Source organism: Salarias fasciatus, chromosome 1 (assembly GCF_902148845.1).
Source record: "Salarias fasciatus chromosome 1, fSalaFa1.1, whole genome shotgun sequence".
In the NCBI taxonomy this organism is placed as follows: Eukaryota; Metazoa; Chordata; class Actinopteri; order Blenniiformes; family Blenniidae; genus Salarias; species Salarias fasciatus.
Window position 1 is genome coordinate 16,997,206 of NC_043745.1, and position 25,658 is coordinate 17,022,863.

The following is a 25,658-nucleotide window of genomic DNA, read 5'->3' on the forward strand; positions in this document are numbered from 1 at the left end:
AAGCTGTTCGTATATATTTAATAAAGGTCTTGTACAGTGTTTAAATAAAACTTGGCATTTCATCATATGTTAGTTTGAAGTTACTTTTTAATTTCAACTTCTAATTCCGTGACAGACAAATTGCACAAGTTCGCCGCTTTTAAATTTTTGTTACCAAGCTGTTCCCGTTTCTTTTTTTCAGATATTCTACGTCATAGTTCAGTTTGGTGGCCTCTTGCCCGAGTCTGTTCTGATCCAGAGGCGGAAGCTTGATCTGACGGAGCCTGACAGCGGCAGCGCCACAGAACGGCCCTGGATCGACTGGCAGTATATGGCCAGAAACTGCAGCGTGTTTGAAATGCAAAACAATGAGCCTTTACAACGACCAGACTCTGTCAACTGTTTGCAGCTGCCCAGGTAGGATATTTGACAGGTTTGTTGTCGACGTTGGCCTTATGTTTTGAATGAAAGCCCTCTATCTACTAATGTATTTAAATATCAGTGAATGGAATCAGTCAAACACACTGTCCAAGAAAATTAGGAAGTACAACCAAATGTTGCTATTTCATGGAAGATAAAGGACTCCCTGTGGACTAAAACGTTAGAAAAAAGTTAAGAACATATATACATGCTGAGGTAAATGTTTACAATTTTGTTTTCACTGGACAACAGCATTAAGCGTCACTTTTTGGATAGTGTCATTTATCTTTTTAGAATTATTTAAAGTAAACATATTGTTTATTAGGAGGTGCTGTACTGCTGTCAGCAGTGGAATGAGTTTTTTTTTTTTTGTTTTACCTTGACTCATGCTGTCATCAGTTTGTTAAAGGCTGCAGCCTGATCTTACCGACTGAAAACACTTTGAATCATCTGTCTGGGGAAAAGATGAAAACTAACTGGGAGCACATTCCTCAAAGTGGGATCACATTGCCTTGCGTAAAGCTCCTGGGTGGTCATGGCCGCATCAGTGCTGAAGAGATTAGATAGCAAATTTATTGCAAAACCAAAGAAGTGTGAATGTTGCGTATAATAGTTCACTTTAAACACACACTCGTATAATACACAAATCATAGGCCAAAGGAAATCAAAGGAAATCTATGTTGCATGTGCGTATACACACACACACACACGCACACACTGGCACCCTTACCGGAGTTAGATCTATAAAGCTAACCACCTACAGCGTTGCCTTGGCACATGACCGGTAACAGGCTCTCAACTGGCACTAGATACAGAACTGGACTTGGAACAGAGTCTAACTAACACACACGCGATCTCACACTGTCAATCTTGGCATAGCTGCATGTATCAAGGGCTTGGTTGGCACTAGATGGAACAGGTATGAATAGATCACAGATTATGTAGTCATTGCTTATTTTTCACTTGACTGACAAATGATATCACAGGCAACCTCTCCTGGCGCAGTTATACATATTAGTTAAATTGGCATAAGAGCAATTGAACCTCATATCAGTAACATATTAACACACTCAGTGGTTGATAATTGCATCAAAAAGAACACTAGTATTTGATCTGGCAAGATTAATATGGTTTTTTTCCCCAAATTTTAATCCTGCAAGACACATTGCCTCCTCTGAGCCCAACAGAGTGTTTGGCAAGATAAAATTAGAAATGCCTCAGTCAGTTTTTTTTTTTTGTTTGTTCATGTTTCTATCTGGTCTACATGTACAGATAAACATGCAATTCTAAGGAACAAAAGCAGTGAAGTGACAACCGGTATTCCAGAAAATTTAGGAAAAAGAGAGATGGATCCAAATCACTTTTATTTTCAATGTGAGCAGTAGCATATATGAATTCATGTATTCCTCGATTAATAGATATCAAACAGCAGCAAATTCACATGGTGATCATGTTGTCTGTATTTGTAGAGATGAAAAAAAGTTGCAGAATCACTGTTTTTTTTTCTTTTTTTGTTTGTGTAATGTACCCAAAGTTCGCTAACATCCTGCACAGGAGTTAGTGAGTGGAACAAACATCTTAACTGATACCATTCACTTCTGAGATGTTGTTTAGAAACTTTAATTCAATGTGAGACTCAATCGTTCGGCTTCAAAAGCAAATTCTGGCCTCAGGAAGTAATGTGAAGAGACACTGTAGAGTAAACAGGACTTTCATCACTGATGAGAAGTTTTTAAGAATGCAGTTTTACAGGAATGAAAGACTCAGACGCGGACTCCTTTTACTGTTATTCAAACCAGGTGACATGATAAGAACGAAACAGCTTCCCAAGTGTATAGCGAAAAAAAAATTTCACCAAGCCGCATTATAAATACAATAAACAATAAAAAATAAATATGAAATAAGTCTAATATCTAAAGTATTGCACAGCACAGTAAACATCTGAACATGTTCACACTCCCTCTGAGTGAAATGTTAGTTGGTGTTTGTAGTTTTAATCATTTCAATATATTTACTTAAGGTTAAAGCAAAAAGAGCATGTAAGTTTTTCTCCCCTTTTTTGTGTATGCAAATATTAAATCAGTTCTGACAGAAGAAGGTGTTTTTTTTCTTCTATAAACTGTATAATAAAAATAACAAATAGAATAAAATATTGTTCTATTGTCCTGACAAGCAAATGTGCATTTAGATTATTACACCTGTGCAATTTTTTCTGATATTTATTTGGATTAATTTTGTTTGTTTTTTTGTTTGTTTTTTTTTTGGTTGGTTGCTTCCTGTTTTGCAGTGACGTTCCTTTCTCAGGAGGAAACATAACGTTCAGCCTGCTGACCACACAGCCAAACCTGAGGCCAGGTTATAATGATTTCTACAACACTCGTGCTCTGCAGCAGATGGTACAAGCTGCCCAAGTCAGGATACATATAAGTGGGCAATACCACACCGGAGCAGTGGGGGTGAACCAGCGACACAGATACTTCACCATCAGTGAGATCACCATCAGTGGCCGGTGAGAAGTTATGTTTTTATTATGTGATCATTGTAGCTGGAGATGGGATTTCGGTCAATGTAAACATAATTATTTGGTGTCCTCACAGCTGTGGTGGAAAAGAAGTAGAAAACTGTCACGCCACAAACTCACAATGCTAAATATGTTGTCTGTTGTAAATGGTTTATGTTAATCTCGCATCGCATTGAATGTGAGTGTGCTGATATCTTCCTTGGTTAACAAATTCTCAAATTACTGTTGAAGAAGCACAATGAGCATCATGCTCGTAATTTCCTTTGTTAACACTCACCCCCGTCATTTCCCAGATTTGATATGAGTGCCGCAGAAGACGCGTTTGACGACCTTTTCAGAGTCGATTTGTAAAAACTAAGTGAGCGCAGTCTGAGAAAAATATTTTGACACAGACTGTTGAGTTTCAGCCAAGCTTTCTGGGAATAATTGTGAACACATCTCTTCATTAGACTGACAGAGTGACTGTTTTTTATGACTCTGGTAATTATAGGATTATGCAGGAGGCAATCATCTCTAACTCTCCTTCTCCCTCCCCCTCCCTCTAAGCTGTTTTAATTAGTAGCTTGTTACAGTGAAGTAGGAGAAACAGAGATTTAGAGCTGCTGAAATCTCATCTGTGCCTCCTTCCTCCCTTCCCTTCCCTCCTTCTCTCTTTTAGTCTTCCCTCACATCTCTCGCTCTCTCTCCCTCTCCCCTGTAAATAGACACAGTGAGGAGTTTTTCACGTCAGCGGTTGTGTTGTGTGCCTGTATATTCTCTTTAGTATTGCTATTTGAATACAGCATAGTTATTGGTTGTTTTTAACGTCAGTGTAATGTAAGATTTTTCCAATTTCTTTAAAAAAAAGAGGCTCTGATCAACATTTCTTTGTGACAATAATGCATCCAAAGTAACATTGATGCAGAATTTTTTGAGGGGGTTCAAAAGAAGCACATGGCGAGATCTGGGCGAGCTTTTGTTAAACATGGTGAGTGGCTGTTTGACAATGCTTACGTGATCTAAAGTTTTATTTCGATTAGAAATATTTGTACATGTATACACTGAACAATGAGGCCACATAAATTACTCGCACACAGACAGAACGGTGAAGGCCCAAAAGTATTTGTAAAGGTTCCCCAGCTTTAACCTAATGTTAACACATTAGTAACTTTTCTAAGTGAATGAAATTTTGCTCTCTCTAATCCCAAAAACAACGAAGCCAAAACATGCAGGCTACTACAAATTAGTAACAATTATCCAAAATGCCTTTGGATTAGAACTGTTAATAAAATTCAGAGTTTCTGTGCTCCATATTAAATCGGAATACCCAGCTCTTCACAGGAATTGCATGAAAGTGAACACGGGGTAAAAGGATACAGAGGAAAGAATGAATGAGAGAAAGCAACTGAATATCTGAATGAATAATTGAATAACTGTCGAGGTGCGTGCGTGTGTGTGTGTGTGTGTGTGTGTGTGTGTGTGTGTGTGTGTGTGTGTGTGAGAGAGAGAGAGCAGGAGAGAAGGAGAGAGGCCTGTCTGGTACCTGCTATGTTGCTCTGATAATTCACGGGTTGGCATTTATAAATGTTGAATGGGAACTTTCCACTGGCACGACTGCTGCTGTTCATGGGTGATGGATGAGGAAGGTCTTGACAGAAACCTGACAGAGAGAGGACTTCTGTCATATCATTTGCTTTACTCTTGGTTATCAGCCATGAGTGTTTTTTTTCATTAAAACGTCCGTCCAAGCAGTGAAGCAAGAATCCAGCACCGTGGACGTACCTGTGTTCACTCTTGTTCTCTCGCTTGTCTCGTCTTCATCACCTGGTCAGGTGTGAGTGTCACGGCCACGCAGATCACTGTGACACAAGTGTGACACCGTATCGCTGCCTGTGTCTGCCTGAGAGCCACACACAAGGAAACAATGTGAGTAACAAACACACACTTTCCATTTAAACATTTCCAAACGGAGTTAGGCGGTGTTTACAAGTTTAATCGATTTGGATCCAAGTTTGCTTGGTTTTCTTTTGCTCATGTCTTTGTCTGCTTTGTTGTGCCTGTTATCCATACATTTTTAAAACCCTTATTATGTTTTAGACGACAAATTCACATGCGCGCAAACACCCATTTACGCATGGTCAGCACAGAGGAAACCCCCAGGGTAAAAATCTCCTCATGGTCTTAATTAAGCACTTTCCTTCTTAATGACAAGAGAACCTATCTAATGAATTACACACACACGCACACACACGCTCTCTCTCTGTCTCTCACTCAAACACACATAACACAACAACCTCTTTTAGGTGTATTTTCCTACTTGTAGAAGACTCATCGTTTCGATAAGATCTTTTCTGTAGTCTGGTCTTTCCCAGGTCTTTTAGCTGAACCAGTCATTTCCTGCTAGATCCATTGTGGTTAATAAGTCAGCTGACAGTGGCGAGATTCTCCGATCCCATTGTAAAACTGGATGATCTGCGGGACAGTAAGGCTGGAGATGAAACAGACAAGTCAGTAAAATACAATAAAATACATCTCCAGACAAATAACCAGACGCATATCCTGACAATAACCCTGCTCCATCAGTAACTTGAGCATGGACATCAGTCAATGCAAATTAATAGATTTGACTTGAAATACGTCATAAAAATGTATCATTAAGTATGTTTTCCAATCCACTGAAAGCTTACTGACTTTTGCCAAATGGAATCATGCTGAATTGTGTGCGAATTAGCATCAACCAGCTTTGCATTGCTGGTTGCACGCCCCACTACCAGCTTTTACATTATGAAATGAGTAACTTCTAGATTACTTGAGAATCATCTTATTTTTTTTTAAATACTGTTTTTATTATAGTATCCAATTTTTCAACTGCCTTTTATTATTTTACTGATAAGTCTGGCAAGAATGCATTCTTTTGTACTGCACTGATTTACTGCAAATCACCACCTTTTCACCAGTTGCTTGCTCACAGCAAAGCTGCTTTTACTTGTTCTACTTGTACTTGTGTAATAGAAGTTGTCAAACCAACAAAAACCTGCGTTTGGTCAGTCGTCAAATGTTCACTATGACTGCTTCACCTCACTGTAGCACAGAACAGCCTGCATTATTCACTACTTATGTATCATTCATACTCGTGTGTGTGTGTGTGTGTATGTGTGTGTCTGAGTGTGTGTTTGTGTGTGTGGCTTAGTGAGCATCCACAGCTCAAGCTCTTGCATTCAAAAGTTGCATTTCTAAATGCACAAAGAGAAACTGAAAGAGACGCTGAATAAATGCTCTCATCCACACCAACGTAGGAAACTCTCCAATATTCTTTGATTTCCTTTTGGTTTTTATACACCACGTCTTCCCTCTCACGAGGTCCCCGTTCCACCTCGGTCCTCCTCTCTTTGTCGAAGTTGCGCTCGCTCGCTCGCTCTCTCTCTCTCCCTCTCTCCCTCACTCTCTCTCTCACTCTCTCTCTCTCTCTCATACTCTGTCTTTCTCTCCCGGGTCTCAGTTTAAATAATGTCTCAAATCGACTAGAACAATGACATTCCCTCAGCATGCATCTCTAATCAGCTCCCTTTCTTTCTCTGTTTGTCTTTCGCTTCATTTCACTCAGCCGTTTTCATTTTCCCCCCTCACTCTTTATTGCCTCACTTCCTAAGTATTTAATTCATTTGTGTTTGACTCTGTTTCTCATGTTTCATTCTCCGTCTCTTCCATTTTTCTGACTGTCTCAGGTCTGTCTTTCCTCCCAAGCTGCTTCTTTTCCTCTCTGTCATACATACATTAGTTCTTTTGTGTAAGAGAGGTGCAGTGGAAATCAGCAATATAAATATATTTCATGTAAATTAATCCCTACAGGAGCCGTGCTTCTCTGAAATACATTAGTGTCTAACACGTGCATGTCTCTACAAACAGCCCTTTTTGTGTGATGTGTGATCATGCGAACGAGTGTGCGCCTGTGTGCACTTTCTGACAGACCTGTCCATGTAATTTCCGCGAGTGAATATTCAGGACCTTTCTTCTGTCTTTGTAATATTGGAGCATAAAAGGCTGTGGGGAATATTAGCGTTTAATATTGCATGCGTTCTGTTGACTTGGATCGGCCTTGCACCATGACGGATGTTGTACTAATCTGCAGAATTTCCACAGTGACATTAAAGTGACAGAAATGCTCAGACATGTGTCAAGATGATCAACAGGGGCCTTAGAAGACGCACACTTAAACTCTCCCCTCTCTCTCACCCACACACTTAAACACACGTGCAGCAAAATGGACACAGGCACACACACACACACACACTCTTGCTCTGTCTTTTGATGCTTTCTTATGTGCACTCTGCGTCACACTTGATCTCTCCTTCTGTCACTCTGTCTCTGTACATTTCTTCACATGTGATGCAGTCCGTCATGTCTGAAAGCTATATCATGCACTATACTCTACATCTCACACACTATTTTTACTTATACATATTCTGTCTTTCAGTGTTTGATTGTATTTTTTTAGTTAATGTTATCCAATCTTGCCCTCAGTGCAAATGTGTCATCTTGAATAAGATTAACACACGACATCTGTGTCAAGTCTTCCTCTGGTGTTTGCACTCCAAGACCTGAAAGGCTGTTGCATCAGGCTTTACTGAGAACTTAATAATGTGTAATGAAATGTACAGATCCACTTTTTCAATGCACAAGTACAAGTATCAACCTTTAGCTATTTGCATATACCGAGTACCAATACGAGTACTCAATAAATGCCATAATTTCAGACTCCATGCGTAAACGATGTGCGAAGGCTATACGTGGACAAGAACCGCCTCTGCAAAGCCTCTACACTAACGCTACGCGCACCTGCAACATGTAGTTTGTGTGAGCCCCAAAACTCTTTAGTGTGTAAGCATAACTCAGAGTTATGTGCTGAGCAGTTAAAGTAATGAGAGACGTCCGGCGAACTACGGTGGTCCAAATGTCTTTCGCCTCCTTTTGGTATTTAGGCAGATGGTAGTTTACACTCTGCCTTATGTTTGTCACTCTCATTGATAATAATCTTCAGACTGCAAACAATGTTGACGCTTTCTCTTACGTTGCTGACGCATGACGTTGTACTCGCCGGTGGGATCAGGAATCTTTTCATGAGTACAAGTAGAAGTAGTCCATGCAATATTTGACTTGATCCTTGATAAATTGTGTGTGTGGTTATGGGTTTATATATCTATTTTTTTCCCCCCATATATAGTTTTTGTCCTGATTTTCTGTTTACCTCTCTGTGTGTGATAGATATTGATGACTACTGACATTAAGTGGCTTCGTCCAGAATCTGTCCTGCTCAAGTCTGCCTCAGCAGCAGATTTTCCCCGGTCTGGATTTAACCAGGTTAACTTTAGGTGCATGCAGCATGGATGTGTACACACACAAACATGCTCTGCTCACACACGTATAAGCAAGCCAGAGCCACGACCTTTCCAGTGAGAGCGTGAAATTGGTCATGGCATTTAGGATAGGATGAGTTGTCCCAGCAGATTTACACACACACACACACACACACACACACACACACACACACACACACACACACACACACACACTGCTATGACAGACCATCTGAATGTCCACATATCCATTAGAGCAGTCTCCTCACTCAGCAGGTTTTGTCGAAACATTCAGAGTGAAAATAAGATGTTATCATTTTCTCTCACTTGCTGCCTTCACTGATATCTTTCAAGCTGAAAAACTGGAGTCAAACAAACATTACCGATCCTGCAGTCGTTTTTTTCACGTCCTGCTGGTGTTTTGCCACTGCTTAGTACCTTTACCTTGATAGTTGGATAACATTTTTTCAAAAGGATAGTAATTGCTGGAATAGGAAAAGTCAGGCCATTGATAAAGTTCCTGTACTTGTAAGTTGTACAGCGATGCCCTGCCATCACAAGAGCATACAGAGGAACTTAATTTTCAGTTGTTTTTAGTGATGAAAATATTACAGCGGACTGACCATGTGAAGAAGATGAAAGCAACAGAATAAAAGCCACATAAACTCAATCTTCTTTGCGTGCTCCTCCTTTTTGCAGCTGATACTGTGTGCAGATGATGGAGCACCATCAAAACCTTTTGTATGAGGAAGAGAATGAACGTGCGCGCTCTTCTTTTAACTCCCAAACACCAGTCCCTCGACTAATTAGCAGGCTGGGAGAGAGGGAAGGTAACGCAATGTTGGAATGAAAAGAAAAGAGAAGAAAGAAAAAACTCCTCTCCCTTTCATTTGGTATGGTAATATTTCCAGCTCACATACTCAGCGTGGCTATGAGAACACACGGTTGGAGACTGGGGAGGCGAAAGAGGAAAGGGGAGAAGTGGGTAGCAAGGAGAGATATACAGAGTGATTTGCTCTTCAGAAAAGAGGCAGAAGAAGTGAGGACGGAACGCCGGAGGAGACACCGAGGTAGAGAAAGATGGATGAGTAATGAAAAGAGAAAGATAGGGGAGTGAGGAACTTAGTGCAGCTTGCTGTTGGACTCATCCTCAGCGGATGAGATGAGGAGTGAAAAGTAGTGAAAGCTTTTCTTTTCGAAGTGCAGGCAGAAAAGTACCTTTGATATGTGAAACGGTTTTGGGGCAGGGAAGCGCAGACGGACAAGGAAAGACAGATGGGCAGAATAAGGGGAAAAGGAGTGTGGACAAACGCAGAGGGAGAGAGGAAGCCACTGCAGGTACGACAACAGACAGGCCAAACAGCATGACAGACAGAGGAGCAGGCAGGCTGACGGAACAAACAGGAACATGCAAGCAGCTCACTTTTCTTATGGAATTACCTGTCCCAGGATACACACTCCTGTGTGTGTGTGTGTGTGTGTGTGTGTGTGTGTACGTGAGTGCGTGCACAAGCATGTGAGAGGGAGACCTGTGTGTGTGGGTGAGCGGATTGCTGCTGCTTTATGAGCTGCTGTTGTCACACAGCCAACCAAGAGCATGCTTTGGTAAACAAATCGGTTTTGCTAGAACTAAGCAAGAATTCAAAAATAGAAAGGTGCACCTCTGAGCGTGAGTGACGTGATCCTGCCCCTGTTTTCAGATTAATTTACAAGTCATGGAATAAATACATGAAGACGGTGGTGATGAACAAGAAACTCAGATGAAGGATGCGTAATGCTGAACATCTCGTATGTTTTTTTTTTTTAACTACGATTTACCGTCAAACTTTTGTGAGTCGCTGTTATCGTACAAAGGCCTTTCAGTTAGTGTAAGGAAAAAGCTTATACTGGCCTCCTCTCATATATATTTTTTGGGTATATGTCACAGGTTTTGCATTATGGTTACACACATGAAATTTCCCTTTCACACATTTTATCTTCACACACTGTGGTTGTTGTTATTTTTGTCTGTGAGTGTGTGGATATATTCTTATCGAAAATGTCATTCCCTTTTCTGTTTTCATCACCTTTTTAGCATTTTTCCCCCCACTCTCTATCATTATCATATACAAAATAGTAGCCTCTTTCTCTCATTTCCATCTGTTCTCCCCCCTCTCCCCCCCCCCGGCCTTCCACCCTCCCCTGTGTGTCATACATAATGGGCCCAGTGCAGGTCTGCATGTGTCACACATGGGAGGAACTCCTGTGTTTTTTAATACATTTTTAATCCCGCCATTTGATGCCCCCCTTGTCCACCATAATTTGTACTGACTGCTGAACAAAATCAAAGGGTTTGTACTTGCTGCTTGTCTCCTCTGCTGCTTTCTGCTACAGAAAATGCATTTTGCATTTTTTATATCATTTTTTCCCCCTTGTTCCACCCCTACACACACCTCGGTATGTTTATTTTGACATGAAAGTGGGACTGTGTGAAAATGCTGGCTGTTGCAAGTCACTCCTCATTAGTGGTTTGAATTCCCTGTCGTATGTGTGTGTGTGTGTGTGTGTTCATAGAGAATACCTCTGTGTTTTTTTATTAAGTTATGTGTAGTATTAATCCCTCTTTTTCGATTTAGATTTACGAGAGTCACTGATTTTTTTTCTGTTTTTCAAACCCTCCCTTTCTCTTTCAGTTTTTCACTGTCTTGCTCTTTGTTTCATGAAAGCAAGTATTTCACTTGTTATGGGACAATTTTTCAACAGTCCTCTTCAGTCTTCGGTGCACATTGTGATTTTATGCAGCTTAATAATCTCTTGCCAAAATATCTTTTTGGTTTTACCCCCATCAATTTTCTTCTTGCATATGTGCATTACTAAAGTTAATCCAAATATTTTTTTTCTCTACATTAACTTGTCAAATCGGCTTGGGTGACCCTTGGTCAAATTTTTCAAAACCTTCTCATTTCATCATAAAATTTCACTTGAAGATTGGATTGCTACTGAGTTCAATACTAAAAAAGGAATAATTATGTACATTTTTGTAGAGATAATAATTATTATTTGTCTATATTTACAGTGCCAGGATTGTGAACCTCTCTATAATGACAAACCATTCAAGTCTGGCAATCAGCTCCAACCCATGAACTGTCGGCCCTGTCAGTGTCACAGCCACGCCCTCTCCTGCCATTATGATATTTCAACTGATGACCAGCCAGATGAGCACTATCAGGGAGGAGGAGGGGTCTGTGACAACTGCATGCACAACACCACAGGTACAATTTCAAATCCTTTCAACGGTGTTTCTTAAAGTGTTCCTAATATGGTGACATATTGTGCTTCAGCCCTAAACTTTTATGATCCAACAGCAAAGTAGGCTGACAGTAATGTCGCAACACAAACTTTTCCCCATTGCTGTCTATTTTCACCCATTTCTTGACTTTTTTACTGTACATCTCTGTGTCGCTTACCATCAGGCAACAACTGTGAGCTGTGTAAAAGTGGATTTTTTAGGCTGAAGGACTCTGATCCATATTCGGTTGATGTGTGTCAACCCTGTGAGTGTGACACCGCTGGAACGATCAATGGCAGCATGGAGTGTGCTCAGGTATACAGCAAAACATGCAATACAGCCAATAGTGTGTGAAATATCATGATAAAATGATTTCTGGACAAGTAAAGAAACTCAGAATTCTAAAATAACTAAAATATCATGTTTCAAATGCTTTCACACATCAAAACCTCAACATATTTTTTACACTCTATCTTCCTCTTTCTGTTTGTCAGATAGGAGGTCAGTGTCGGTGTAAGGCTGCCGCAACGGGCCGTCGGTGTGCAGAGTGTTTGCCTGGTTGGTTTGGCCTCCAGGCCTTGAATCCAGCTGGGTGCGTATCGTGTAACTGCAGTGACGTGGGCACAATCATCACTTCGTCAGTGCCCAGCTGTGACCGTCGCACCGGACGGTGCCACTGTAAGCCTCATGTTGCAGGTCAGCAAACGTCTGACACACATCTGTGTTCGTGGCGCATGAGCCCAACACTGTTCTTGTTCTTCAGTAGTTTGATTGTTCAGGAAGCACAACTTAATTAATACATACCGGTGATAATTGCAGCACACACAAAAGCAGATGCGTACACACTGTGTAGACAAGGCAACAACGGCCATACGCGCATAGGCACACACGCATGCACGCTGCTCCTGCACGCGCAACACGGACCCTTGATAGCAAGGCTTAGCAATAACCATGATGCGTTGAGTTGAGGAGCGTTGGCCGGTTTTGCATTTCATACGAGCCTGGTCTTCAAAGACACACAGGGGAGAGAGTGAAACCATTTATCACAAAGAGAAGCACAACGGCTGGAAGCACTGCCAGCAGAAAAGCCTGTTTATTTTGGCTGCCGCAACACTTTGGGATATATGTGTGTGTGTGTGTGTGTGTGTGTGTGTGTGTGTGTGTGTGTGTGTGTGTGTGTGTGTGTGTGTGTGTGTGTGTGCGTGTGCGTGTGCGCATTTACTTTTGTCTTTTTTACTGTATTGAGTGTTTTTTTTTTTTTATTGTATGTGTGTATATAAGTGTGCTGCATGTCTTCTGTGTGTGTGCTTGTTCCTGTGCACGCGTGCACGCACATGCCATCAAGGACTAAACTGGTATTTAATTCTCTAATTCAATGCCAAGTTGATTAAAACAAACTGCTGCAGCCCCTTGTATTTTTCACACTCCATCTTACAAGACCCATTTTTATTTTTTTCTGTCCTTGTTTGTTTGGTCGCTCCCACAGGTATTTTTCAGAAATGAGATTTGATTATGGCAATTTATTACCGCCAAGCTGATACTTTGAGTGGAGCAATGGCAGCATGCTTCAGAAGGATGGAATTGAAATGTGTGCACGCAGACACATATACACACATGCAGAAACGCATGCACACTCATAACAAGGTGCCAGAGTGCAGTGTGTACATAATAGTGTTTGAAATGGTGATGCATGAGCCTGTTAACCAGCTGGCTACTGATAAAAGGGGCAGCCATGTCTCGGAAACGCACACACACACACACACACACACGCACGCACGCACGCACGCACGCACGCACGCATGCATAGACACTTCACAAAATTACATCCTTTTCTGCTCTAAAATATATCCTTGCATTTTATATTCTGTATTGATTTTGCTTTTAGTTTTTTGATATGCAGTTTTTTTTTGTGCTCTAATCTGTTATGGACTTTATAACACCAATACAATTGTTGCAAAAAAGTTCAATTTGTTAATGCTAACCTAACCAAGTTTATTTTAAGGTTAAACGACAAACTCGTTTTTCTTGTACTCATTTCATAATAAGTTTAGACTTTTCAAATTAAATAGTTTTCTGAGGAGAAAAGCGCCAAGGATCACGCGTCAAACGCCGGTGAACGCAAATCTGCCGGCCTGTGCGTTTACCACTAATACACTCAGATGTGCATTCACACCTCCAAACACACAGAAAGAGACATATTTTCATGGCACTCCTATGAAACATGAGCTAGAGAGAAATTCACTCTTACCTATAAATTCATTAAAGTGGGCAGGCCCGGGGAAATGCCAAGAGTCTGCCACACACAGAGAAGCACACACGATCGTGTGCGATAACGTGGGTGTGCAGGTATTGGTGCGTTCTTATTGATGTGTGTGTGCATGCACACATGAACACCAACCCACATACGAGTGCACACTCTCTCATAAACGGCTGTGGTGACTGCGTTGCCCCCAGGCAACCATTTAGGGACAGATTGCCTGTCATGGAATACGTATGGCATATTCAAATAAGCCTTGCCTGCACACACTGCATATCATAGTTTAACTAGCCCAGTTGCCCAGTATTACTGTTGCATCTATCAAAGCTTCCAGTATGGAGTTGTTGCTTATAATTGGATGTAATTGTGGGCTTGAAACACTGAAGGTTTTGGCAACTCAGCCTAACTTTTGAGAAATGAATACGACTAATAGGAACTTAAGTAATAACATGCTACCATTTCAAACAAAGATACCGATAAATTGCTATTACACAAATTGATAAAGTCAACAGTAAATTGGTTTGAAACACCGTTTTGACGTTGTACATCCCAGAGGTGGATCTATAGTATCCAAATCATACCAGGCCTTGTGTGTTCAACATTTGACTCATCTCTAGCTATTTCTGCTGTCTCATGCATTTCTAACCATTTGTGTTACAATGAAAAAACATACATGCTTTTAATAAATACAAACTCAACAAAAATCATTAAGAAACTTCTTGAAGGCAGTTTTTCAAAGACATAAGGGTTTTTTTTTTCTTGAATGTGTAACATCTTTGTTTTTTTATATAAAATGTTTTCGTGTTTGTTATATTTTTTTCCCCCACCATCTACTCTTTTTCTTTCCTTGCATTCTTTTTTTTCCAGTACTTAATTTTTTTTTTCCCCTCTGTGAAATTAAGTGTTTGGCCTTAGGTGAGTGATCCATCATATGTAGAGGGCCTGGCCCTAATGATGGCAGTTTTATACACTCACCCATTTCTCTTGCTGGCTCACACACACACACACACACACACACACACACACACACACACACACACACACCACTTTTTTTATTATTTTTCTATCTGTCTCACTGTGTTCTCTTTAACACTTCTCTAAATACTATTTCTCTCTCTCTCTCGCTCTCTCTCTCTCTCTCTCTCTCTCTCTCTCTCTCCGCTCTTTCCAGGTCTTTCGTGCGACCGCTGTGAGTTTGGTTTTTGGAACCTCTCGCACAAAGACGGCTGCCTCCCATGTGACTGTGACCCCCTGGGCTCCATCAGCCCGTTCTGTGAGCCTGAGGGGGGGCAGTGTGAGTGTCAGCCGGGGGTGGGGGGGCAGCGATGCGACTCCTGTGGCAGCGGGTTGTACGGTTTGAGGCTGGAGGGAAGCTGTGCGCCCTGCAACTGCTCACATGAAGGCACCGTCCCCGGGACACACTGTCATCCATACACAGGACAGTGTGTGTGCAAGGCATGTCATTACTTTTTTATTTTTTTTTTATTTTGCATTATTACGTTATCTCATGTATATTTTCAAAAAGACACTTCAAATTTGGCAACTTGAAGGCACTCACATGGTCAACCTTACTGAACTCTTTCCAGTGACTCATAGACCTAACACCTAACGGAAGACCAAAATGTTACTTCTTCTTATGTCCCAGACTGTTTGACTTGGCAGTTGGTTTCCAAAATTAATGTTTTAATTAGCAGAGAAGTGAAATTCATGGACATATTTTGAATGAAAAAAAAATCTTATGAAAGAGCACCTAATTTCAGACAACTAAAGACTAGTTTGATCCACAAAAACGCTGGAAAACACTGAAATTAGCTACACATTGAATACTGAAATGGTGTTCTGTGTTTGTTCCAGAAATGTTATTGGAAAATTTGTGTCAAAATTCAGGCTAAGTGTTTATGTGTCGTATGACCCATATTTGAGATTTGCATCTGCAGCATTTGCACTAGAATTGTGCATCCTTAGCAAAACAGGTCACATTGTTTAGGAAATTCTATCAAACACTCTTGCAGAAGTTCACAGACAATTGAGAATTCTGAGTTTCTTTACTTGTCCAGAAATCATTTTATCATTGAAAGTCAGTCTGGGTGAAAGTCATTGAATGAGGATCCAAACCTGCATGAATCCAAGACTGACATGCAGAGTGCATTTCTCTGACTTTATGATTCATGGAAACTTAACTGACAAACATGTGACCTGGGTTTGAGACGCCAGTGATGACTGTAAAACTATTAGACAAAGAACTTTCTAATCATGCTCAAAGACCCTGCGAATCACGTGAGAAAATTAGGGACTCGGTGAATTATTGGAGATTTTTTTTGACAAACTTCTATTGGAATTCTATTATGAAAGCAGTAGAATTGATTTATTGTTAACTGTGAATTGGGTTTTTATTGTGAGTGTAATTTCCAGTGTCTCTTTGGTAGTTGAGTTTATTCACAATGACTTATTGACCAAACCTCCCTTTTGTCTTTGTCTCATGTTCCTCCCATGTCTCTCTTCAGGAACATGTGGAGGGCCTTCGCTGTGACTCTTGCCGCCGTGGTTATCACACCCTGGAGCATCGAAACTCCCTGGGCTGCCTGCCTTGTGTGTGTGACATCAGTGGAACGGTGCCAGATGGCGTTTGTGATATGTGGACCGGACAGTGCCCATGCAAACAGGGGGTGGAAGGAGCGCAGTGTTCCAACTGTGCTCCCAACTACCATAACAGCAGCTCAAGCCTCCAGAGTAAGAGAAAACACAACTCAAGCCAAGATTTTACCCAGCAGTAGTCACTTCCCCATGGCTCTGTTCAACATTACATTCCTCACAACGTAAAAACACAAATTGAAGTACTTGAAGCTATTTTATTTTGCTCTCCTGTGGAAAACCGTTCTGCAGACTAACACTGCAGTGACAGTTTGAAACTTAAAAGTTTCCTATTAGTTGAACTGATCTGATTTTGTTTTGTGTTTTGCCAGAGAGTTTGACACACAGCTGTGTGCCATGTGTCTGTGACCCCGGCGGAACAGTTGCGGGGTCAGTGTGTGACAGCGCCACTGGGCAGTGCGTCTGCCTCCCAACGCGCTCCGGAAAGGACTGCAGTACCTGCCGTCTTGGTAAGTGATGAAATATGACATGGGATTTATTCTACAGAAGAAAACGATCAAAGGTGAACATTTCCTGTCTAGACTCCCCTAGTTTTTGGTGTGTGTGTGTTTTATGTTGAGAAATACAGACATAGCGAGTAGATTGTGCTGAAAATTCAGCAAAACTCGTGCAGGCAGACACAGAGAGGAGGAAGCTGCTTCTGGTCCGTGGGGAAAAGGACATTTGTCAGCACTTTATGGAGCTTGTGTCTTGACCTTTGTCTTCTTTCTGCTCTCTGTTGCCTCAGTGAGAATGTCACCAAGGTGATGAAATCACAACCTGAGCACCACATTTGAACCTACGTTGGTCGTTAATCGGAAATTTGTTAAATACCGATCAGTCACATTGGTCCATTTCCAAATGGATGAAAATGTGAAAATATGACAAGAAGTTAAGAAGAGACACAACTTATTGGTTATCTTTTTTTTTAATTGATAAGAGGTTAAACAAACCTAAGAGTTATAAATGTTATAAACTAAAATGTATAGATTTGACATCGCGTTTAATAATGTTTTATTGATTATCCTCATATTTTATTGCCTTTTCCCCCCCAAACTCTTTCCAACCAACTGCCCATTTTAATTTCTTAAACTGCCATGTCATGACACAGTGGGCAGCCTCTGAGTATTTCCTGTCCAGGCATTAAAAAAAAAAAAAAAAAGAAGATATCTAATTTGTTAATGAGCTGGCAAGACACAGCCAAAAATAGTCCAAAGTGATTTCTATTTGGAGTGTATAATTCAACCTCACACACGTTTATTGGCAGTGTGTGAAAGTTTACTTCAGGCAAATGGATCACAGCTTCTTCTGTTAATTGTTGCTGGAATATAAAATCATCCGAAATCAGTCTCAAGCAAAATATACACTGTTACATTGTTTAGCATGGACATGAAGCACTCATAATTTGTATCATTGCATGACTTTTTTCTATTTTTACTGTTGACTTTTTGTATATGAAGTAAGGTAGAAATTAAGAGAATTTTTGTTGATAATTACAATCAGTCATCTCGTCATTCATGTAAGGAAACAGTAGCTGTTTTGAGTTGTGCTTTCAGAAATCATCAGTAATCTTCTGTGTGTGTGTGTGTGTGTTTCTCTGTCCAGGCTTTTACCTCTCTCCAGATCGGCGGATGTGTTTGGAGTGTGACTGCCATCCAATGGGTGCATCGCAGCGTGGCTGTGAAAGTCAGACTGGACAGTGTGTGTGTGCACATCCCTCCGTGGGAGGGCGACGCTGTGATCAGTGTCAAGAGATGTTCTCTGGTTTCAACCCTGGTTTGGGCGTGTAAGTATAATGTTAATCACACTCACATGGACCACGTGTGTTGTACATCTTAGAAAGCTTATATTCATCACTTTCACCACCTGTTGGAACACACACACACGCTCATGCCACTCAAGTACACACACACACCAGAGGATGCAGTCTTTGTCGAGGCAGTTTACAGATTGGGAAGTAGAGACATGACTTACACAAGTTAAGATCTGCTATGACCTTTGCCGCTCTTGTCTCTACCTGCAGGCTGTCAGTCTCTCTCTCTCTCTCTCACACACACACAATTAGACACACACACACACAAACACACTCACACAATAAATTATTTTGACACCCTATTAAGTACCTTCGTACGTACGAATGTATGTGCATACCAGTATTCCAGGTGGTTTAAAGTCTACAGTTACTGTCACGTGCACCGAGGCAGTTGGATGAATCAGGTTATTGTCAGTAAGCGTCCCCACACACACACTAAGATGTAGACTGTCTGTTTTTTTTTTTTTTGTGTTAGCTGACCTTGCCTAATTGCTGTATTCTCAAGTGCTGAAACATTAAGGACGAGATCAGGCTGTGACTGAGACCTCCTCACAGTGGAGACGAATGGAACGATGGAGGGGGAAAAGGGAACACTGATAGAGTTTACTTCACGAGGACAGTGGGGAAGGAAGCACAGCAGTAATTGGGAAAAAAAAATGTTTTGAAAAAGGGATGGGGATGTGCCAATATGGACAGACAGAACAGGAAAACATCGGGAAAAATGAAATACAATCAAAGATGATGTGCATAAATATCTTGCATTACCAAACTCAGCTGTAGACTTGTGTGGTAGATTCATTCCACTGTTTGTAGCTTTTCCAGTTTTTTGTGGGGTTTTTTTTTTTATCAGAGTGAAAAATAAATACAAATCAGGTATGAGGTTATTACTGTAGTAATATCTTATGCTCAGTCACACTACTGGCAGGATCTCCTCATCTAAATATCATCAAGTGATTCATCTTCTCCTTTCGATCAATAGGCTTTACACAAATGAATTTACACTCATGCTAATAGATGTGTGAGCGCCTGGTAGGAGATGTAGTTTTGTGTCATCGACATAGTGCTGTCTGTAGTGGAGAGACGTTGCCTCACATACAGTCTCTTTTTGCACAGTGTTTTCATTGTGAAATACCTCTTCAATGGTATTGGTTTTCTAAGAGCCTAAACATGGCTTAATAAAGTAACATATACTTTAACTGTACTAATTTTCAGACTCAATTTCATGCCAGTTGACACACACACCCTCTGAATAAATAGTTAATTGCTTCATATCAATAAATATCACAATTCTGTCTCTCTCTCTCCTAAACTCACAGTGTCCTTTGATTGAATTGGGTGTGATGTTGGTGTTTTCCTTTCTCCTTGGAAATGGAGTGAAGGTCAAGCCAGTGTGTGTGTATGTGTGTGTGGGCGTGCTTGCGCTCGCGTGTGTGTGATACCATCAGTTGTCAGGACAAATTTGCGGCTCGTTATGAGGATGCAGCTTTTCACACAGCAATAAAGAAGGTGTAGTGCTGTGTGAGTAAGAGAGGCTGAGCATGTGAGTACAGTATCAGGAAAAAGGCGTACACACACACACACACACACATGCAAATGGATAAAATGCTTGTGTGTGTGTGGCATACATTGAAGCATGGTTTATACAATGATGCTCCTCTAACCTGATGTTTGTGAACACTACACATCTTAGTTCCTGCGTGCGTGCGTGCGTGCGTGCGTGCGTGCGTGCGTGCGTGCGTGCGTGCGTGTGTGTGCGTGCGAGGTGTGAGGTGACTGGCCGGGGGATCACCCACTGCCCAGCCCCAGTGAGGGTAACACCACTCTGTTGACCCAGACACATGCACTCTTTGACACACATACACACACTGACAACTCTGAGAGGAAATGAGGCTCCTGTGAAGTTCGTTTCACAGCTTTAGGGTGGACGGCGAGTGGGTGGGTCGGGAAGAGTGAGGGTCTTAAGCTTGTGGGCCTCACAGTGTCTGAGAGAGGACCCAGGGCCTTTCATTCACATACTTTTCCACAGAAATATAGATAATATAGAAATTAATGAATTTCTCATGAATTTCAATTTTTTTGACATGCTTTTTTTTTTTCTTTTAAGTTTGTTTGACTACATTTGTTAGCCTTCACCTGGGGAGTGTTTTGCAGCTATTTTGTTCTCAGAAATATAAGAAAACTCCAAGTGGTTGTTTGGGAAAACCTGGTTAGTAAAACCGGCAAAGGCCAAGCCTTCGTTCTTGTTCATCATCAGCGATTCCTGGTAACTCGCTACCCCAATGCCAAAAAAATACAGTTGGAATAATTTGTTAACTGTAAATCATGTAATTCATCAGAATGTGTAGATATTCAGGATTGTTTTTTTATATTCACAAAAAATAGTTTTTTTTGTTTGTTTTTTAGTATTGTGATCGCATATATGTTCCCCTGTGAATGAGGTAGAGCTGCACAGTAAACTGTGTTTTTAGATGTTGTTTTGAGAGTTGCTGTTCTCATGTAATTGCTTTCAACCAGACTCAGTCTTGTTGTCCATGCAGTGCTGCCTGATTGTACATAGACGTTTCCCCCGATTGTCTTTTTTTTTTTGATATGATAATATATTGCATCGAAGAAGAAGGGATCTTAAAAGTATGCCCACAGTTCCATAATTTTTTGATTGTGTGCGCCTTTTCTCAGTTTGTTTTCTCTATAATGTGTGTGGCATCATTCTTGACCATGTCATTGATGAACGGAATTGTAAATTGTACAATGAGCCTTGTTCTTTCCTGTGTTTTTTGTTTTTGTTGTCCAGATGCCATCCTTGCTCATGTGAGCCGATGGGCAGCGTCAATGGCTCCTGCCATCCAGACACAGGGTCATGTGCGTGTAAGCTGCTGGTGACTGGAAACAAATGTGATTCATGTCATCCTGGAGCAAGCCATTTAGATCCTGAAAACCACTTTGGATGCAGTAAAGGTCTGTTTTACGCTGTCAAACACACTGACCTCTCAACAAATAATCCTCAGTTCATCCTTATACTACATAAGTACATCTGATCAGTTGTATTTTTGCCTCTGTGTTTGCAGCTCCGTCCCAGCAGCCAGCGCCTGCAGGTGTAGCCATCAGTTACTCCTCTATTAAGCTTTCTTGGCATCCGCCAGACTCTCCAAACTCACACAAACTCAACTATACACTCGTGAGGGATGGACAGTCAGTCCACACTATTCAAAGCCAATATCCTTTCAGTGCGTATTCATGCAAATTGCCACAGTGCCACAGTGCCACAGTGCTGTTAGTTTCTTATCTTATCATTGTCTATCTCCAATTACTTTTTTCTCTTTTTATAGGGCCTGAGTCATTTGAAGATATCGAACTGTTTCCGTTTACAAACTACTCCTACTGGCTCATAACAGCTAATGTAGCTGGCACAACGATAAGTGCATCAGCTGCATACCAAACTCTGGGTGCACCGCCTGACGCAGATCAAGTCCATTTGAACCTCGTGGGACGACCTGGTCCAACCAGTGCCATCTTCAACTGGAGCACTCCCCGAAACGACACGGGCCCAGTGGAGAGGTAAGGAGGGACGAGCTCGGCATCGAACAATGTTCAGAGGTGGACTGAAGGTTGAAGTGCGTAAACGCCAGCAAGTGTGTCTTGATGCGTTTCTCTTTTGACCACTTTTTATTGAAACACAGCCAAAAAAATATTGTAAGAGTCAAACCTAATCATTCTTTTTCTAATATGATAGTGAAAAGTTGAGCTTGACACTTGAAGTAAACAACACTCTGTATCCCAAATATACTGTCAAAACAAGAATATATAAATCATTTCAATACGGTGCTTTCAATTTCAATGCATCAAGAATAATCTGGGCTATTACTGAGAGTATTTCAAAGGAACCAAACAGATCAGATGAACTTGAGAATGGACGGAGTTGAAGATCAGCAGAGTGGGATCAGATTTTCATTAGTCACTTTTTGTTTGTGCTGCAAGCTGCTGTCTGAGATGGAGAATGACATTTTTTGTAATATTTTGTCTGAAATTCAGTTTTGAATCTGCATTGGAAATTGAAAAAGCTCTTAGCTCATGATAACAGATAGATATGTACCGTAATGGTAGATCTGTCAGGCCTTACGTTCTACAAACAAGCATGAAAGTTACCATATACTTTTGAGTGAAACAAAAATAATTTGTTTGTGTTTAGGTTAATACTATGTATTCATATTTGTTAATACTTTAGTTGAATAGTCTGTTTTTTCAGTAGAAAATCGTTAAGATCATAAGTGAGCCTGGTTTTCATCTCTGATCTGATTACACTCCTGTGTGCAATCTGACGTTTTTTTTCAGGTGTTCATGACATTGTTGCACTATTTTTGCCTGATTTTAAAACAACTGATTATTTTTTTCTCCCTAAGGTTTGTGTTGTCCTCCACGGTGTCATCAAGTGGAGCAGCACCCACAATTCATTATGCAGGCTCATCCACGGAGGCTGTGGCGAGCGGGCTCAAGCCTTTCTCTCATTACACTGTTATACTGGAGGTAGGTGTGTGTGACATTCAGGGTTTTTTTTTTTTTTCTTCATTTTTTTAAATACATGATGATTCTCACGACCGATGAATACCAAATATTGGTGATTTTACTGAAATGAAGAAAACGAAATCAGAGCTTCAGGTGCTAACATCTAAGTTAAATGAACAACTTCACCTTGTGAACAGATGGAAAAAAAATCTGAAATGCAAATGGAAATTATTTTAAAAATGAAATAAAACTGTGATTAATTGTGATGTTTAAACAGAAAACAAAATGTGTAATTAACTAATTAAAAATATTAAATATTTCAACTGATAGCTGTATTAAAAATGCAACTTCTCAACCTGCAGGCGTGCTCTTCAGGGGGCTGCACGTCAAGCCCGCCACTGTCTCTTCTGACAGCCTCGGCACCACCCAAGAACCAGCCACCTCCCAGAGTCGTTGCAAAAGGCCCTAATACATTGCACGTTTCGTGGGAGCCCCCCGGTCAGCCAAATGGTACAACTCCAAACACACACATTACAGAGTATAAAAGAAACACATGCACAAGCATAAACTGCATGCACATCAGCACTATTGAGAAAAAAAAAAAGCATTGTTCATTTTCAGTATATTACAACTGTATGACATAACAAATATAGTCACTATTAATGTCCCTGTCTGAAGGAATAATCACCCCTTCTCTCCCACACATGCACAAGAACACACACTCAGAAATACACACTGAGCGAGAACTGCCTTTGGTAAATCCAGAGAGCTTTGTAATGGCTCTAAGGCTCAGTGTCATACAAAGCCCTGTAACTTGGGTTTCTCTCCGTTTGCGTCCCTCAATTTTCTCTCTCAGCTAATCTGTTTCCCTCCCAGTGTCTTACTCAACCCAGTCAGGCAGTGGTAGCCTAGAGGTTACAGAAGGGAGCTCGTGATGGAAAGTTCACACGTTCAGACCCCACAGTTGACGGGTTACCACTGTGTGTCCCTGAGTGAGGCCCTTGACCCCAGAATGCTCCCCGGGCTCCACGACACAGCAGCTTCCCACTGCTCCTCAGGGACGGGTTAAATGCAGAGAACAAGTTTAGCTCTACATTTTGTCAGAACATGCCACCAATAAAGCGTCTTTATATCTTTCAACGTGGCTTTATCTATGCTGGAACAGTAGTATATTATTTTTACTCTTCTCATTTAGTATAGGCTGTTATTGCATTTTTTTCCCCCCCTTTGGTCCTGCTGCCATGCATTTTTAGATCTTTACTGTTTTCTAGATTCATTCAGACCTGAATCTTTTTCTTGAACACAGCTCAGGCATTTTCAGGCAAAAAAAATATGGTTTACCATGTCTCTTTTAAGAAAGCAGTGGGTTAAAACATAGTTCAGGCTTTTGGAAATTCACATTGTCCTGATTCCTTTGGTCGTTGCTTCTCTGAACGTCAGATGAAGTTGTAGAACGAATTGACACATGTAATCTCTTTAAATGTATACCAATGTACTGCTATCTGCCGTTGTGTTTCAGATTCAGTGAGGAGATGCCACCAAAATATGCAATTGATTGGCACTAAACCATTTCCATAAATTCAAATCAGAAAAATCTCCCCTATATTGAGTTTGCATTGCATGTGTATGTTTGCTGTACTTTCATTTGACTCTTACTGAACTTCAACTAAGCTTCAACTAAAACAGGGCAGCAGTTGGCAGTTTACAGTTCTAGAGTACTGTCATAAATGGTCCTTAAATGTATTTTTTCCCTGTGGTTTTATGTACCTCTAGTAAAAATACTGATTGGAAAATGCAGATTGTGTTCAATAGACAGTTAAACTGTATTCGGAAAAGTGTGAACTGAAATGTAAGTTGAGTTATTGGCACTGGAACAACAGTTGAAGTGTTGCCCAACAATTCCTGTAATCATAATTGTATCCACATTATTTCATTTTCATATTAACTTTTTGCTGAGGAGTTTTTGTGGGAAGCAAACCCTTTGCCGACTGATTTTTCACAGGTGTTATCACAAGACACGAGGTGTTTCTACGTGGACCAGTTGATTCATGGAGTCGTTCAAGTCAAGATCTTGAGAGGAGGGTGTTCTTCAGCTCCGGAGGGTTTGATCCGAATGTTTCCAAACCACCAAGGCTCACCAACAGAAACAAGGCAGCGCCTCCTGATAACAGTACCACTGTGGGGGGTCTGAAGGCCTTTTCAACCTACCAGGTCAGAGTAGTGAGCATCAATCCTGCAGGAAGCGTCACATCGGATTGGACCACAGCACGCACCATGGAGGGAGGTCTGTGTATTTTATTGGTCAAACTTCCTTTTTATAATTTAGACACAAGATATTTTTAGATTCAGTAAAGTAACCATATCGATCTAGTTTAGATAGTCGCTCTGTGGGCTGTAGTGCTGCCGTGATTAGTGATTTACTGACAGTGATTAGACATCAAGCAAAATTACTTTTTAGTCCTCAGAAAGGGTCCACCCCCCCTAAAGGTAATAATTCATTTTAATCATTAAACGATAGACCCTTTGCCATTTGGCAGCCATTACTAGCTGAGAGTCCAGTGAGTATTTTTTCAAAGCTGGAGTTTCTCCATTATTTGCTGGCTCAAATACAATCCCATACTTCAGCTTTATTCTCACTCACAAGGTCTTACTTTGAGTTGAAGCCATTCCATATTTTTATATGAGAAATAATGGCCATCGTTTAATTATCTGTGGTCACCCAAGGTTGTTGCTCAATCGCTATGTGGACAGATGACAAATGTTAGTCAAAACAGTAAGCCAAAATTTCTTCACTGAAGGATGTGAATTTTGTTAACTCGGCTCAAAGTCTGTGGGCAAAAATGTGTTAAAAGAAAAATACCCAAAGCAGCTTCTAAATTAGAATAAAGGGAAGATTCTGATTATATTTGTCTGTCCACCAGGATCTTCCACTAATG

The 25,658-nt window shown here is 40.9% G+C and overlaps 1 protein-coding gene across 1 annotated transcript in view; it reads left to right on the forward strand.

The window, feature by feature from the left end:
• The window catches only part of ush2a (Usher syndrome 2A (autosomal recessive, mild)), a 202,181-nt gene that overhangs the window by 27,036 nt on the left and 149,487 nt on the right, over positions 1 to 25,658 (forward strand). Inside the window, exons 9-24 of the mRNA XM_030094333.1 lie at positions 182 to 396; positions 2,687 to 2,908; positions 4,732 to 4,825; positions 11,309 to 11,504; positions 11,706 to 11,836; positions 12,016 to 12,217; positions 14,950 to 15,233; positions 16,283 to 16,508; positions 16,742 to 16,879; positions 18,015 to 18,195; positions 21,014 to 21,177; positions 21,288 to 21,446; positions 21,549 to 21,777; positions 22,620 to 22,743; positions 23,085 to 23,232; positions 24,725 to 25,006. Of these exons, the coding sequence (XP_029950193.1) occupies positions 182 to 396; positions 2,687 to 2,908; positions 4,732 to 4,825; positions 11,309 to 11,504; positions 11,706 to 11,836; positions 12,016 to 12,217; positions 14,950 to 15,233; positions 16,283 to 16,508; positions 16,742 to 16,879; positions 18,015 to 18,195; positions 21,014 to 21,177; positions 21,288 to 21,446; positions 21,549 to 21,777; positions 22,620 to 22,743; positions 23,085 to 23,232; positions 24,725 to 25,006 (2,995 nt within the window). The remainder of the gene's footprint in view (positions 1 to 181; positions 397 to 2,686; positions 2,909 to 4,731; positions 4,826 to 11,308; positions 11,505 to 11,705; positions 11,837 to 12,015; positions 12,218 to 14,949; positions 15,234 to 16,282; positions 16,509 to 16,741; positions 16,880 to 18,014; positions 18,196 to 21,013; positions 21,178 to 21,287; positions 21,447 to 21,548; positions 21,778 to 22,619; positions 22,744 to 23,084; positions 23,233 to 24,724; positions 25,007 to 25,658) is intronic.